Raw genomic sequence first — 17,863 nt, 5'->3', positions numbered from 1 at the left:
GTGTAGTGGAAGGTGTCCTTGCCCACGGGAGACGGGTTGGAACTAGATGATCTTTAAGGTCCCTTCCAACCCTAACCATTCTATGATTCTATGAATCTATGATTCTATATTCAGCTTCACTTAATAGTTAGAAAATAACAGTTTCTTCTGGCTTTTTGAATTTATGAATTCCTTTTACTATTTTTTTTCCTAAAATTACTGTAAGTGACAATTATAATTGAAACCCATGACTAAAAGTACCATGCATCAAGGAAATACAACAAATTCTTTTACCTTATTTCAAACACCATTTCTAAGGTTTTAAAGAATGTGTAGGAAGGACGGACATGCATTTATATGCAGACTCATTGAATTACAGAAATTCATTGAAAGAACTACTTTACCTTGAGGTTGATTTTACATTATTTCACTCATGGTTTTCCATTAGTACACATTTATTTCAGCAGCTTCTATTATATTCGTTGTTTGACTTTAGGATTATCTGTTTGTAAAATCCTGAATTATTCAAGGTAGTCAAACACTGCAGATAGATAGACAACTTCTGGTACATAATGATCAAAATACCTAATGCTTCATTGAACCTCTCTGATAACTTGCCAAAAATAGTATATTTAATTTGAAACACTCTACAACAGAGATCTGATTCTTACTGTAAAAGTGGAACACACATTAATCAGGTTTTGCTTTGGAAACTGTCTTATTTTATTCTCTTTCTAGGAATTTTGAAATAAAAACTTAAGCAGATTAGTTTTAGCATAGAAAAAAGTATTGTAATTTTGTTTATCATAAAATGAAAACCAAAGGTATTAAAACAACCTTCTATTGTTCTGGAAATAAGCAAAAGCTAAACGAGCACAGTATACATTCTGTAAATATGCAAAAGCAGGGTATTCATTATCACACCTTTTAAGTCATCTGTGCGTATTGATAAGCTCTGTTGCTGGGAAGTGCTATGTTTGCATCTCATATTGAGACTGTTAATGTTACTTCACCTCTGAGGAATTTATCCATTTATGAAGCACGGGCATAAGACAAATCATATACTCCACAACTGCCACAGAATATATGCAAAAAGTCTTTGTATATCAGCACAGGTGAGGGCAAAGAGATAAAAAAAAGAAGTTCACAACTCAGTGAATGTAACATCTTTTCTTCTATGGTAATGACATCACAGGACAAGGCAGAACAAGAACTGAGTCCAATTACATCCACGGGGAGTGTTGATTTCCATGAGACCAACATTGCTGATATGACAGACAGGAAGCAGACAAAGTAAAGAACGTCATTGCACTGTGATTTGTTCTAGTGGTTTTCGGGGCCATTTAAACCAGGTGTCCTTCTGTCTAGAAACACTGGAAGTATAAAAAAACCCCCAAGGGTTCACTGGGAAATTGAGGCATAACTATTTTTATTGATGAAAAAACATCAAAAGATCAAAAATCAAAATAAAGTAACAAGAGAGGGGGAAAAAAAGAAAAAGGAAAAAAAAGACCTATACCTATTCATTTTTAAAATTTTAAAATTTTCTTTGGCCTTCTACCCTGGCTTGATGGAAGATGGGACAATAAATATGATTCAAGGGAAAATCCAAGCACTCACCAGTTAGGTACACTTTTTATACATTGTTTTGCTTATACATTCAGCTTGCCGATCATTTTAAAACTATGCTTAGTCAATGCATTCAAGTGTATAATTCTAATACACTGCTTTAATTTTTGTGTTAGTGAGCTGATTTCCTTGACCATGTTAAAAATCAGGGCACTAAATATTGCAAAAATGCAAGTCAGAAAGATCTAAATTTGAAAAATTTGCTGAACAAATAAATGAACTATGCATAGTTTTAAACTTAATTGGTAGTTCCAGTATTTTAATGAAATCAATTATAATAATTATGTTTCCTTGTTCAAAAAGCAAGCAAAGATAAGAAAATTAAATTGGCTGTTTGCCAGTGTTGGTTTTGGTTGATTGGAAAAGGTCAGGCAATAATATAGCCATGATAAAGTGATAATAAATATGATGTACATTTGATATGAGTTGAAAGGAATTATTGAAGTATCTGTAGAAAAAGACTGATCATCTGAATTCTTACTAGGAAACAGGAAAAAAAGTCTCCCGTTGTTGCTTAAAGAGGTGTATTATGCTGGTTCCCATATTGACTTGCTTTTGAAAAGCCAGTGATGTTGCTAGACATGTTAGCTTAGGCAATAAAAAGCTCACCTGTGCACACCCAAAGGAGCACAGGGAGATGATGGTAGATGTTGCATGTAAACTGGGGCTGGTCATTACACTTATGAGATCGTGCCTAGTGCTTGACTAGCGCAGTCTGTCCTGTCTCCTGATTAAACTCAATTTCTGATGTTTTTCCTGGGTGTGGGACTCTGTGTATGCATGTGTATGGGAGTCTGAGTGCAGGAACCGAAGTCAGACCATCGGATGGATGCCTGTGTGTCCGTGGTGCAGCACCTCCAGTGAGTGCAGGTGTGCAAGTGAGTTTATGGACACTCTCAAAGATTCAGCCGGATGAGCTGGCGAGTAGGTGAAGTAGCCTGGGAGATAGGCGAGTGGGGGGATATGTGTATCTTGAAGGGGGAGGCATCTGATGAGCAACCTGATCTAGTTGGAGATATCCCTGTTCCTTGCAGGGGGGTTGGACTAGATGACCTTTGAAGGTCCCTTCCAGCCCTAACGATTCTATGATTCTATGATTCTATCTGGAGGAGGTGGCTACTGGAGGGGCCAGAAGGTCCCAGCCAACTGCTGGGAAGACTGTGGAGCCTGGAGGTTGACTGAAACATATTTGTATGTGTGTATCTGTGTGTGCTTACATGTAGGTCTGAGTACCAGCACCTGGAATGGAGCTGCAGCCTCAAGGGCTCATATGCCCATGTGTCAGCAGCTGGGGAGACTGGGATTCAGAGGCAGCTACTGGGAAGATCAAGTGCCTTAGCCCAGTAGCTGGGTGGACCCACATTGTTTCAGGAGGAGTCCTCTCTGTTGTTTTTTTTTTGTTTGTCTGTTTGTTTTCTTGATGGACTAGATATAAAAATTAGATAAGAATGGGATTGACTGTATGATATTGTTATTAAATAATATTTGGGATCATTTTAAGGTGAATCTGAAGAACTTCAACAAATGAAGTAACTTTTGCTCTGTAGGAGGAGAGTGACCTGTTTCAAACTAGAGCAGAATTTAGCATCTCAAAAGAGTAAGTAACAATAACTACTATTTAATTCTTAATTAGTTCAATGTTTGCTACTTTTTGGAAGCAAAACTGGGAGTCTCAACATTAATTCTCTCAGACAGGCTGAAGTAGAATAGCAAAAAAATGGCAATTTAATCTGCTTCAATCAGTCTTTCAGCATTCTAAAACTGAGTTAAACCTACCTAGTTCTAGCCTTTATCCATTTATAACTTAAGATCATTAGGTTTTTAATTTGTTATTATAAGCTTTTTCTACCATAAAAGCTATAAAATTTAGTATTACAAAAACACTCCTTAAAAACAAAAATTTCAAATGAGGCTTTTATACTCATGAATTAAGAAGACTGAGGCACATATTAAATACGCATTCTCTCACATTTGTGCAAACCGTAAAGACTGAGTAGGGCCAGAAGCAACTACTGTCTGGATGGGAAAGGAAACATTGAATAACTCTTGTATGATACACCATGGGAAGAGATCATTACCTGTAGTGACTTCCAGGTCTGAGGAATTACAGTCCTTCTCAACATAATTCCCAGTGAAACCACAAGAGATGTGTGAGATCAAACCAAATCGACAGATACTGAGATATTAAGATGGATATTAAGCATGGACAAGGCCTGCTCTGGCCAAGTGGAACGTACATAGATTTCATTTTTCATTTCATAGATTTCTAGGTTGGAAAAGACCTTAGAGATCATCGAGTCCAACCATCCCTAATCCCCATTAAACCATATCCTCAAGTAGCTCATCCACCCTATTCTTAAACACATCCAGGGATGGGGACTCAACCACCTCCCTGGGCAGCTTATTCCAGTGTCTGACAACCCTTTCAGAGAAGAAATACTTCCTAACATCCAACCTGAATCTCCCCTGACTAAGCTTATGCCCATTTCCTCTTGTTCTATCACCCATCACTAATGTAAAGAGCCCTTCCCTCACCTCCCCACCATCTTTTCTCAAGTATTTATAGGCCATAATCAGGTCTCCCCTCAGCCTCCTCTTCTCCAGGCTAAACAGCCCCAACTCCCTCAGCCGCTCCTCATAAGTTTTATTTTCCAGCCCCTTGACCAGTTTAGTCGCCCTTCTTTGGACTCGCTCCAGGAGCTCAATATCTCTCTTAAAGCGTACAATATCCTTGAAATGGGGAGCAGAGTGGTACAAAGGTACCATGGCTCATCCCTGTTACCAGGAATAAAGAATGGCTGGCAAAGATAACCACATAGCTGTCAAGGAAGACAGATTGCAACTGCTGCCTCAGCAATGATGGTGGAGTCAGGTCAGCAAGACCTAGGCTGGACATTTATTCAGGCAATTTGGCTGCATAAATGTTTAACTAGTTGCAAAACTCTTGTCCTTCAGCTGAACTTTGCTCGTTATAATGTCACTGTAACACCAAAACACATCTCCATCTCAAAAGCTACCCGCCTCCAGGCTGCGACCACCCCTTATGGAGCATGTGACCTGAAATTCTTCTAGTCTATACCTTTAAATCAAAGTGAGGAAAATTTACACCAATCCTAACAAAGGTATGCACGACTAGATTCACTCAAACTCCACCTGAAATTACAAAACAGTATAAAAATGGCTTAAGAGAAGAGAGTGTTGGAGGAAGACCTCTATTGGAATGTCTGGGACCAGTCGACAGGCTGGACCTCTCTTCTCCCTCCTATAGAGACGCCTATTGAGTAAGAGCTCTGTGTTATGTGTGCTTAGTTACTAATATCTTGCTAGCTATTTAAAATTATCACTGATAAGTTTTGTTTTCACATTCAGTATCTTATCGCTGTCTATTCTTGAAGCTGTATCCTGTCACGAGCATACGTAATAACATTTGTCATCTATAAATATAAATTTCTGGAAACTTCAATTTATTGACACAGTAGTTACAAGGGATTTGTCTCAACATTGCTGTCCGTGACCACCCTCCGACTTTGCGGGCTGTCCAGAGGGATTTGTCCCAGTGACGCTGTCAGCATAAGCCTGACAGGCTGGTCAAATTGTAAAGGATTCGAGGAAACCCTGCTTCTCCTTAAACAGCATGTGGCAGGCTGGTCGAATGCAAGGGTCTTGTCTTTCTTGGGAAACTGGCAGGCTGGTCAAATTGAAAAGGGCTTGAGGTAGTCCCCCCTCTGTCCTCTATTGACCCAACATGGCATCCTATCGTGACAATTGCACATATATATGTGTATTGCGTTTATGTGGCAAAGTTTTGGAAGCAGGAGGGCTATAGGGGTGGCTTCTGTGAGAACCTGCTGGAAGCTTCCCCATTCCAATAGAGCCAATGCCAGCCAGCTCCAAGACGGACCTGCTGCTGGCCAAAGCTGAAGCAATCAGCAACAGTGGTAGTGCCTCTGTGATTACATGTTTAAGAAGAGGAAAGAATTGCTGGACAACAGCAGCCAGAGGGAGGAGTAAGCATATGTGAGAAACAGCTCTGCAGACACCAAAATCAGTGAAGAAGGAGAAGGAGGACTTGTGGTGCCGAAGCAGAGATTCCATTGCAGCCCTTGCTGAAGACCATGATGAGACAGGCTGTTCCCCTGCAGCCCATGGAGGTCCACAGTGGAGCAGGTATCCACCTACAGCCTGTGGAGGGCCTCACATTGGAGCAGCTGGATGCACCTGAAGGAGGCTGTGACCCTGTGGAGTGCCCGTCCTGGAACAGACTCCTGTCAAGACCTGTGACCCTGTGGAGAAAGAAGCTGACACTGGAGCAGCTTTGCTTGGAAGACTTGTGACCTCATGGAGGATCTGCTGGAGCAGTCTCTTCCTGAAGGACCGTGCCTCTTTGAAAGGACATGTGGAAAGGATCTATGCTGGAGCAGCTCATGAAGAACTGCAGCCTGTGTGAAGGACTCACATTGCAGAAGTTCGTGGAGGACTGTCTCCCATGAGAGGGACCCCACACTGTAGCAGGGGAAGAGTGTGAGAGTCCTCCTCCTGAGTAGGAAGAAGCGGCAGAAACAACATGTGATGAACTGACTGCAATCCCCATTCCCCATCCCTCTTTGCTGCTGGAGGGGAGGAGGTAGACAAATCAGAAGCAAAGTTGAGCCCAGGAAGAAGGGAGAGGTGGGGGAAAGGTATTTTAAGATTTGGTTTTATTTCTCATTATCCTAATCTGATTTGATTGGCCATAAATTAAATTAATTTCCCCAAATTGAGTCTGTTTTGCCTGTGATGGTAATTGATGAGTGATCTCTCCCTGCCCTTATCTCAACCCATGTGCCTTTTGCTATATTTTCTCTCCCTTGTCCAGCTGAGGAGGAGGTGTTATAGAGTGGCTTGGTGGGCATCTGACATCCAGCCAAGGTCAACCCACCACACTCGTTATGATGCAATCTGCACATGCACAAGCTACCTTTTTGAGGAATATCTTTTTGTAATTTTGTTTCATCAATAACATTTATACTTGACAGGTATTAAAAAAAATCTATGTGCTGTAAGATCTCTAGAATACAACTTACTATCTGGCAAGACGTAACAGGCTGCTTTCATTTAATATGTAAGATATTCAGTGAAAATTACTGACTTCCCTATTTCCCCTGAACAATGGAGATTATTATTCTTGTCTGGTATAATTATATAGCTTTACCACACACACACACACACACAAAACTACTTTATGGAGGAACCAAGCGAAAAATCACAAAAAGACAGCACAGAGATTCTAAAGGACTGTTCCTTCTAAGCAAGAAGCAAAAGAAGAAAGCAGTCTAAGTCATTTAGGAAAACTGGAGTCCTGAATGCCCTGAGAACATTGCCCGAGATCTAGGAACTCTGGGAAAATAGAAGAAGAATCAAAAAGATTCTTGAATTTTGGTCAGACTGGTAATGGGTACTTGTCTATTAGTAAAGTGAGTGTTTAATGGTTAATTCAGAAAGTCTGTGCATTTACTTTAACTGTCTCAGACAGGATAGTTTAACTACATGTCAATCACAACTATATGCAGGTTTTCTGGAATATTCTGTTTAAACTATTGGAAATAGTTGCCCATAAGGAAAATGTTTCTCAGAGGTCTCAGAGGCATATAACCTACAGTACAGGATTTGCCAAGAGAACAAATACAAGATTTGAGCCTGGATACAATCAGACATCAGAGGCATCGTATCACTGCCAGGGTTTTCTGCTAGAAAGCAAGGTCGGATATTTCACAGGATTTTAAACTTTTTTTTTTCATGATAGGCTCAAATAATTATTTTACTTCAGAAAAGCATCTAAGATGGAAATACCTGTCAAAGTTGTTGAACTTTAGCAGAAATAAGCTTCTGACAACAAAAATATAAGGGAGAGGTTGAGAGAACTGGGATATTTTGGCCTGGAGATGAGAAGGCTTGGGGGCGGGGGAGTGTCATACTAATGTGTATTAATACCTGGTGAGATGAAGCCAGACTCTTCACAGTGATATTCATTGACAAGACGTGAGGCAATAAGCACAAATTGAAACACAGGAAATTCCACTTAAAAGTAAGTGAAAGCATTTCTACTGTGAGGGTAAACACTGGCACAGGTTGCCCAGAGAGGTCATGGAGTCTCCAACCTTGGACGTATTCAAAACCCATCTGGACATAGTTCTGGGCAGCTTGCTCTAGATCTCCCTTCTTTGAGGAGGACACTGGACTAAATGAACTCCAGAGGTCCCTTCCAACCTCTGCTGTTCTGTGATTTGTGGTACTTGTAGGCCTCTCTAGCTATAAATATTGTTGTTACTTCTCCTTAAAATAAAATACTAAATTATTGCTTTTTTCTCAAATACATGCTGGGATTGTTCAGCCTTGAAAAGAAAAGACTTCGAGGGCACCTAATAGCTGCCTTCCAATATCTGAAGGGAACCTACAGGAAGACTGGGGAGGGACTTTTTACAAGAGTGTCCAAGATCTCTAAGGTCCCTTCCAGCCTATGCCATTCTATGATTCCATGATTCTATGTGTAATAGAAAGAATTACTAAAGCTGTATAACAAAAAGGAATTAATGAAGCTGTTAGATTCACCAGGTTTTTATATCACTCTGAATTTTTATCCTAAGTGTGTTGAAAGATTATGTCCTACATTTTAACACAGTTTATAATATTTATATCACTAACATAGGAATTTACTTGTTATTGACCTTAATAAGATACATAGCTGTGGCTCACATAATTCAGATATGTTTGTATTTAATAAAGTAAATCGCATTAACCTGCATTTTAAAAGGATGATTTAAATTAAGAAAGGAAATTTCCACAAATATAAGAATCTGAATTTTAATAAAATATTTCCACTTGTCATTCACGAGCAGTGAAGTTTACCCTTACACTCGATATCTGATGTATTATGCAGAGCAACAGATATACATCTGAAATAATGATCTCCCCAGATATTTCCCTGAAGCTTTAATTCCATGGTGAGTATTTGGCTAGAGATAAGATATATTGAAAAAGAACAACAAAAGTTTTTTCAGTGTTGGTTACTCTATCCCAAACTTTCCTTTGTTATTCTGTTGATTCTTCTTTCCTGGTGCATTTGCAAGATGAGCCACATTGGTTTTGTGGTCTCTGGTTAATAGGCTTAAGACAAAGAATTAACATAAACAGTGCATTTAAATTCATAGTCACTAATAGTGGTATTACATATGCATCCTCAGTAAACTTTGTAAAAATAAGTTGTAAGTGCAAAGGATCACAGAATACATACTTGTGTTGAGTTGCCAAAATAAAATGGAATTTTACAGATTTCTTTTTTTACTAAAATTGTCAAAATCTTTTTAAAGAGAAATTAACTATGTTTACTATGTAAACTACGTAAGAGAAATAAACTATGCTTTTATATGCATTACACACGTATGTCATAGTCACCAGAAGCATATAGTTGTTGCAGTGTATTTGTCATTTCTGAAGTGATACAGGCCCTACAGTTTTGGAAAAAAGGAAAGTCTAAACTGATAAATGATTAGATGGTGCATGGAGTAAAACGGTTGAAACAGCTTATGTAAGCCCAGAATTTAAAAACATAGATAAATTAAGAAGCTCTTCTATTTTCAATATAACTACAGTGTCTTTGACTTTGAGTAATGATTTATAAAGTATAAAAATCAATAAAGATTCCGTTCTAAAAAAATTGCATTTTAATGAATATCTTGGTGAACATAAACAGCAATTGACAGCAACACTGACATCCTCTTGTCCTCTTCTGAAGTTGTATATGTAAATCTATGCAGGATCCTGAAATATGATTTGTGCTATGCTAGGGATGAGTTAAATTTCCAAATGATGAATGTAGCTTCTGGATAAGAGTTAGATTTTGAATAATGAAGGAAGACAATGTTTAGATAGGGGCATGCCTTTGTGTGGAATTGACTTTCTGCAAGTTGCATTCCAGGCATTTTTTAAAGTAAAGATCAGACTGAATGCAAAGCAATTTATTATAGAAAAAGCGAGGAAGCAAATACATACTTAAAGCAAACTGCAATGTGAAGCACAGATACTTTTCCAAAAGTAAATGCCTAGAGCTTCTTGATCACACAAGGATAACAGCTGCTCAGTGTAAGAGCAGTGGTAGATGAGTCAGCTCTTTACTACATCCCTGATATTTAAACAGAAATTTCTACCACCACCACTTTAGCAATGCTTCAAGGTAAAGGATTTTTTTGCTGCACCTTTATACGTTTCCTACCTTGGAACTGAGCATTAAATCCCTTTCGTCGGTGGTTGCTGTCAGATGTAAAATGGAGTCGTAACCAGTTCTTACTGCTGATAACAGGAGAAGGTAGATTCATACCAGTCAACCTGGAAAAAGAAAAAAGAATCTAATGTAAATGGTTGAAAAATTCATGTGTACATTACTTAAAAGAGAAGAAAAAAAATCACAACAAAACAGCCAAAATATATTGTTGTACTGTTTACAATGTATTTGACAACAGTGATTCACTGTCATCTAATCTCAATTTATTACAAGTTTAGTAATTATTATCCTGAGATAAATGTTTTCTTTTGCATTACAGCTGGCCATTTCATGGCCAAAACTTGTATCTCCAAACTACTGTTTTGTGAGTTAAAGATGAAAATCAATCTTGTGCACACGTGTATGATGTGCGTGTGTGTGTATGTATGCATGTGTGTGTCAAATCATTCAGCAAAAAACAAGTAAATTCCATTATGACAAAATTTCATCATCTGATTCCCTGCTGTGCAAGTTACCTCACAGGAAACCAAATCTCACGTGTTAAGAAAGGATAAATAAGAGTTATGGGCACTAGTTAACGTTAAGCTTGGGTGGTAAGCCATTGGTACATAACTGTCCTGCTAGAACTGTTTTTGTGTGTATTAACTCCAATATAGATTTAATAAAAAATTGAAGTGTAAACACAACTGAATGCAGGCTAACTAGCTTGCATGAACTATGGATATTGTGTTGAAAGAGTGCACACAAAGAATTTGTCCAGTATAAGCAAGAGGCCCTCGGACTACATTGGGTCATACCGTACTCTATCATTGCACCACATCATTTGTTAATATGAACACACTCTAGTAGTTATCACAGAGTACCTGATATGCTGTAAATTCGTGTCTTAGTTTACCAGGTGGGTTTTTTTTGTATGATCACACTCCAAGTTTCAGATTTAGTCTTCTTTTTTTCCTTTCTGAATAACTCTGGAGAACTACCAGAAATGTAATTTCTCCCTTTCAAAAATGTTGATTATTTGAAACAAAACCAAACTGATCAATATCAGAAATTCTCAGGTAAGGAATAACTTGTGTGAGGTTATGTTTGCCAATACCAGAGTAGACATAGTATATATTAACAGAGATAAAAAACCCACAAAAATAGAAGTAAGATTTTTGTCTCTCCGAAATGAATCAATGTAGTGATATAGATGTCAACATACAAAAGTTGAAGATAGTACAAAAAACTGATTTGTTTCCTTCTTATTTATTTCTAAGTCTTATTCTTATCAGGGAATAGGACTCAAATATATCTCCATCACACAACAAATGTCAAAATGCAACCAATGCTTTAATAATGTTACAGGTGTGCTCCTTGGAGAAAAGTAAAAACCAGTATTGTCAATAAAAGTTCATTTCCAGTCTCACAAAGTCAAATATTAGTCAAAAATCTAGGGAAGAAGTCCCTAAAACACATGGTCGTTCATTTTTATGGTATACAAAATGCAACTCCATGGCTGGGGAAAGGGCTTTTTAGTCATCTGTTAGAGTTCACCAACAGAGAGGCTAGACATGATTGCTCAACTGTGGCGGTGCAGACTCCTCCCCAGGCCACACTGTGATGTCAGAGCCAGCCAATATTGTTCTTGTTTTAATTACAAGTGCAGTGGGCTGGAGCAGTCTGGCATTTTCTGATCTTGTCTATTGGAGCAGTGAGTTGAAACAATCTGGTACCTTCTTGTCCTAGGTACAAGTACAGTGATTTAGGATGATTAGGTTCTCCCTAGCTGCACCTAGAACTCCTGTGGCCTCTGAAACATACCCAAGATACATTCTGCCTGGATCACAGCCCACTCTGAAAGTTGCCAAGATTACCTGACAAGAAATGGCCACAGTGAAACAAATTACTGACCAAAGTCAATCATCTTGCGAACCTATAAATATTGATTCTAGGAGAGGCCTTTAGAAGTCTCTGGGATCGTAGCAGGTGGCTACCACGTACCCCTTTTCCCCATTGTTCCCTCGCTCTCTGAGTTGGGATGCCTCTCAGGGTAGACCATCAGCTAGCCAAAGCTGTTGAAAGATAGCACCGTACAAATTCATATTAAAATCACATTTGTTAATATCTCTGTCAGTGATAATTTAAGCAACCTAAATCACTCACCTCCATGACATCAACTAATAAAAGACAGAATGATCCCTCCCAGTCCCACAAAGAACAACATAGTGCTTCTGAGGCTGCAGAAGAAGGAGGAATATTTTGTTTGAACTTTACCAATTGGGAGGTGTATCACATACCACAATTTCTGGCTAAGTGCCCATATGCTCTCTGCGCTGGTGTTAGTGCAGTGTGCTTCCTCTGACTCAGTGCAGCCTTTACTGTTGGGGGCTTACTTTTGCAATTATTTGAGTATTCATGGAAAAAAAGCAGTTTGGTTATGTCTGTGCTAGTAAGTTGAACAGTGGCAATTCACACCAATTCCTGCTTAAGAGTCTACACTAGTAAAGATTACAACAACAACAACAAATCATAAAATCCTAGAATCACAGAATGGTTTTGGTTGGAAAGAACCTTTAAAGATTATTTAGTCCAAACCCCCTGCCATAGGCAGGGACATCTTCCACTAGATCAAGTTGCTCAAAGGCCCATCCAACCTGGCCTTGAACGCTTCCAATGGTGGTGCATCTGCAACTTCTCTGGACAACCTCTTGTAGTGTATCACCATCGTCATGATGAAACTCTTCTGCCCATCACTGACTAGTGCTCGCTTGATCTTTCCTGGGCACAGTGTAGGCATTAGTTGAAACCACAGGGTCCTGATAGGCATTGTGAATGTGACCACCTCTTCTGAGATGCTCAGGAAACACTAACAGGCAGAACTTAATCATGCCATTAGGTTACTCTGAAAGCAAATGTGCAACTAAAGCAAAGTTGTCTCTACTTCAAGTGGGAACACATAGTATTCATTGCTGTTGCATGTGAATAGCAATAGAGTAGTTGTAGCTCAGATTAGGTATGAACTGTAAAATCAGATGAAGACTTGAAACTCCAAGTATGATAGCTGCAGCAAATACGTGAAGACAATATATGTGTGTATATATATATATATGTATTTTTTTTACATGTATTATATATATTCTATGTGCATGTATAGAAATATCTATATTTGACATAGATATATTAAAAAAGGATGTTAGAAGTTCATTACCTCAAACTCATTGTATCACCAGGATAGCCAAGACTGTATCTCGTATGAACCAAGAGCAAGTAATGAGCTGCTTTTGTCCAATATTTGTAAATGTATAGCTTTATAAGCTGCTGTGTTGGGTTTATGTGATAGGGTTTTGATAGTAGGAGAGGGGCTGCAGAGATAGCTCCTGTAAGTAGCTGCAAAAAAACCCCAACTTCTCAGGCTCCCAAACTGGTCGGTCTGGTCTCTGGCCAGGTCGGACCCCCCTACCCCCTCAGGACGAGGCTGAGCCATCAGTGCCTTTGCAAGTTCCCTATTTAAGATGGGGACAAAGGAGCCCGAACCTTGGACCTGCAGTGAAGCAAGGGGGCAGGTGGGGGGCTGCCCCTCTCCCAGCCTCGCCAGTGGGCCACTGCTCACATTGGGCAAGCGCCACTATACTGAGATAGCCGCAGCAGCATGGTTTGGAGAGCTCCGAAGTGGCCCAGTCCTGGGGCACCTGCTAGGCAGAGTTTATCCTGCCAGGACTGCCCAGGTTCATTGGGCTTGGCACAGCTGCAGTGGAGAGAAGACTAAGATCTGAGAGAAATGATCACGCAGACACCAGGTCAGTGAAGATGGAGCGGGAGGAGATGTGCTAGAGCTGAGATTCTCCTGCAGCCCATGGTGAGATGGCAGGTGGCCCCCCTGCAACCATGAGAGACATGATGAAGCACAGACCCACTCACAGCCCATGGAGAACCCCACGGTGGAGCAGAGATACCTGTGCATGAAGGAGGTCATAGAGAATTGTCTTAGTAGACTGCTGGAGACTGACAAAAAAGTAAAGATCCATCTGAAGTCTGTGAAAAACCCCACGCTGGAGTGGGTGGCAGCTCCCTAAGAAGCCATGAATCTGTGGAAAAAGCCCATCCCAGAGCAATCTGACACGTAAGGATTGCATCCTGCGGGATGGACTCATGTTGGAGAAGTCTGTGGACTGTCCCATGAGGAGGGGAACCATTGGAGCAGGGGAAAAGTGTGTAAGGAGTCCTCCTCCAGTAAGAAAGGAGTGGCAGAAACAACCTGTGAAGATCTGACCTACAACCCCCCATTCCCTGCTGGGGGGAGGAGGTAGAGATGGAAAGAAGGGAGGAGTGAGGGGGAAAATGTTGGTTTTGAGATCTGGCTTTGTTTCCTGTTATCCTCTCAAACAACTGTTAATAAATTAAATTGATTTGTCTCCAAGCCGAGTCTGTTTTGCCCGGGCCCATGGACAGGCAAAACGGTCCTCCCCGCACTGAGAGGAGGAGTGAGCAAGTGACCTCCTGATAGCTGAGGTGCTGGCGGGGCTAAACTGCAACAGCTGTGTTAGAGGGCATATGTGACATTGAAATATGCATACGGTGGCTACAGTTTCACACGGAGATGAAATGCCCTAACAAGTGGCTGCTGCCTGAAAGAAGCATGATGTTCTCTTCTGTTCTTCCTCCTGCATTTACATTTCCTTCCGCAATCCTTTGCTTCTCTATTGACCCTCCTCGCATGTATCAATTTTGATTCTTGCTGGATTTCTGAGATCTGATGTAATTCATTAAAATGGCAGAAAATTATCCACTTTTTTTTTTTTTTTTTCTCTCCAGCTTGGACATCTGTGTGCCATTTTAGTGAATTAAACTGCTCATGAGAAAGAGAGACAAGAGTCAGATCTCACACGAATTCAGTGTCAGGAGCACAGGAAAGTAAAGGCAAATAGAAACTCACTGCATGTTGTGGAGCTGGAGCTGCAGGTCCCCACTGGGGGAAGGAAGAATTTATGGCTAAACATAAGTTAGGGGAACACTCAACAAAATATAAGAGCAGACAGCTGGTCTAACAACAAGATCATGTGCATTGCCAATGAAGTGAAACAATACTTATTTTGTTTGATAAGAGAAGCCAGACTATCACCTGGATAAGAACTAAATATAGCAGTTTCACAGAAAAAAATTAAATCGCCTCTTCTTCACGTGGAATTTGAAATAAGAGACTATTTATAACAGCTAACATAATCTACCAGGAAAGGGTTCAGAAGTGGGGAGAGGGAGAGGGAGGGAGAAGGAGAGGATGAGAAGTTTCTCATTTTCTCATTTAAAGTAATTAGATCAAGCATGATTTTTCTCTCCCTTCTTCATCTGTTTCCATAACCATGTGTAAATGGTTGTTTATTCTGGATGCTGTGAATAAATACTTTCATTTGCATTTTAGCTTAATATTACTTGGGATAAGAATTAATTCAAATGTAGGATAAGTTTTTGGGTGAGCTCTCTTTCACGCTAACACTTTAAAGATATAGGAGCACCTTAGCAAGTCTTACAGCACCCCTAGATACTCTCCTGAGAATTGTTCAGGATAACAGGGCATGTCCCTGGAAAGCTGAATGAGACTGACAGAGGTGCTTCCAGGTGAGTCAGGAAAATTGATAACTAAGTGTAATCCAGAAGGTTCTTGCTGTACAGGAAAAACTTGACAAACACCTTAAGTCCTGAGGGACCACAAAGAGTTTGCCACAGAATTTTATATCAAAATATTTTTGTCAGTCTGGGCCTAAGAAAGTAGCTTGAATGTAACCCAAAATTGATGACTATAAAAAGGATGGAAGAAGGGAAGACAAATATAGCTGAGTAAGGGAACAAGCCCAAGAATAAAGTCTTAAAAAGACCATTCAGATCCTTTTAATCAAGTAGTCTAAGAATGTTACATTTTTATTTGCTTAGTTTTCCTACATATTGAGATTAGAAGGTTTAAGCATTAATAGTTGAGAGCAGGCTGTGAAAGTTCCTCTTCAAAATGAAATAATTGAGCATTAAACAAGAGGCTACATTCTATGATCATGTTGTATTGGAGCCACTGTGAAGTTATGACATTCATTAAGCTCATTACTAACTTCATTGTATTATAAACAAATATTGCCCGGTAAACATTTTGGATATATGTTTAAAATAAATTATTATAATTTAATATAAAATTATTTCATATTATATGTTTTTTCCATTAAACAAATCAAGTTTTAAGCAACAAGGCCATAGTCAGCTATCTTAAAAGAGAAATTTAAGCCGAAATTTGGTATATTTTTCCAAAAATTATTTAAATTATACCCTTTCAAGATAGAGCTGAAGTTTCTCATATTGTCTGAGCAGAAATTTACATGCATGCTCAGAAGCACTTTGGCCTGATGAAATGAGGAGAGAAAGATAGGCTTCATCTTATCTAATTTCAGCTGTTGGCAGTGCAATGATCTCTATCTAATAAGTGTTGTAATGTATCCATCTCCAGAATAAGCGTTTTGTGAGTGTGTATCACCTGAGGTATTTTAGATTTCCACAATAGTTTGAGATGAATCTCACCTTAGAAATGTGAGAGCTAGGGTGACCAGATCAATAAATATCAACACCTGAGCATCATCCAAGGCATATGAATGGTACTATAATTCAGATTATAGGACATGACATAACTCAGAACTTTATTCTCCGATGACAACCCTCTTTGCACTTTCTAATGATTCTAATTTTGTGCACAATAGTCTCCAGTTTCTTTTGTGCATTTGGCTGTACCTCAGACCAGATGTTATACTTGCCCATACTTTGTGTTTGACTGCAGGTTAAAGCCAAAGGCAAGATTGTTTATTTTTTTTAACTGGTGTTTGGAAAAGAGCTTTATTAAGAACGTCTTGGTTTATTGGTTCAACAGTGTTAGCAAATATTTTTCTTGATTATGGCTTTGACATTTGACAAACATCATAGGGACAATATCTCATGGCACTCTGACTAGAATATTCTTCCTCTGGAAGATTATTACTGCTCTCAAGCTGATGAATAAAAGAACAATAATTCCTTATACATCGAGGGTTTTTTTTCTGATATATGGCTTTCATTGTCCAGCAAAAGTGGAACATTAAGTTCTAGGACACAGCAATCAATTAGATTTTATTGTTCAATACAGTGATATTCAATCCAGGCCCTTAGTACTGCAAACCACTCTTCCATAGCTTTCAAGGAGTTCTTCTGTCCAGAACCAGGGAAGATAAGTGTAGGGTCCTAAAGTTAATATGGCAGCTGTCCTGAAGGGAAATGAAAATTTAAAACAAGCTCACAATTGAACAAGTATAAAAGTAAATTGTAGGCTTTTTTTGTTGCTACCAATGTATAGTAATTGAGCACTTCAGAGATAAAATTCTACTTTAAAAATTCTTCCCTAGTTGAGTGTAATTATTAATAGCTGCAATGATAAAATATAGACCTTACAGCCCACATAGTATTCTATTTAGGAGTACTGCATTTACAGTGTTTTTACTGCAATTAGCCAGACGGGCATTTTTGTTAAAATTCTGGAAACTATAGATTTTATACTGTGTTCAAATTAATCCCTTAACAAATTCTTTAGTGCACCATATAGGGGAAATTTTAATTTCCTCAATAAAATTTAGGAGTGCTCATCTAAAAAAGTAGCTGCCAACTTTATTTTTTTCTTTAACTTTCAGTTATTATGAGTCCTTAGTATAGAATTAAGATCTAACAAGATACGTTCCAAGAAGCAGATGTATAAATCGATGTTCAGTAACTGTCAATCTTATTATGAAATAATTATTCTTTGCCAATGCAATTGTCACTTTTCATGCACATGATAATCTCCGAGAATTGTTTCTTTTTAGCCACGATAGTAAAGGAAAATACAAATATGCAGACACACTTTTCTGCATTTTCAGACATAACCATTCTGAAAAAATCATTTAAATGATATACAAATAACATCTATTGCAGATAAGATGGGAATTTTTAAGTACATCAAGTACCTAGTATACTTCTGTG

At 39.0% G+C, this 17,863-nt stretch overlaps 1 protein-coding gene across 1 annotated transcript in view; it reads right to left on the bottom strand.

Moving 5' to 3' along the window:
- Window positions 1-17,863, bottom strand: part of CSMD1 (CUB and Sushi multiple domains 1) — a 1,221,578-nt gene that overhangs the window by 450,540 nt on the left and 753,175 nt on the right. The window contains exon 6 of the mRNA XM_086608338.1: window positions 9,857-9,969. Within this exon, the coding sequence (XP_086464464.1) occupies window positions 9,857-9,969 (113 nt within the window). The remainder of the gene's footprint in view (window positions 1-9,856; window positions 9,970-17,863) is intronic.

The sequence above is a fragment of the Tauraco erythrolophus genome, chromosome 2 (genome assembly GCF_009769465.1).
Source record: "Tauraco erythrolophus isolate bTauEry1 chromosome 2, bTauEry1.pri, whole genome shotgun sequence".
Lineage (NCBI taxonomy): Eukaryota > Metazoa > Chordata > Aves > Musophagiformes > Musophagidae > Tauraco > Tauraco erythrolophus.
The sequence above is the reverse complement of the archived record's forward strand: the minus strand, read 5'-3'. Positions and strand labels throughout refer to the sequence as shown.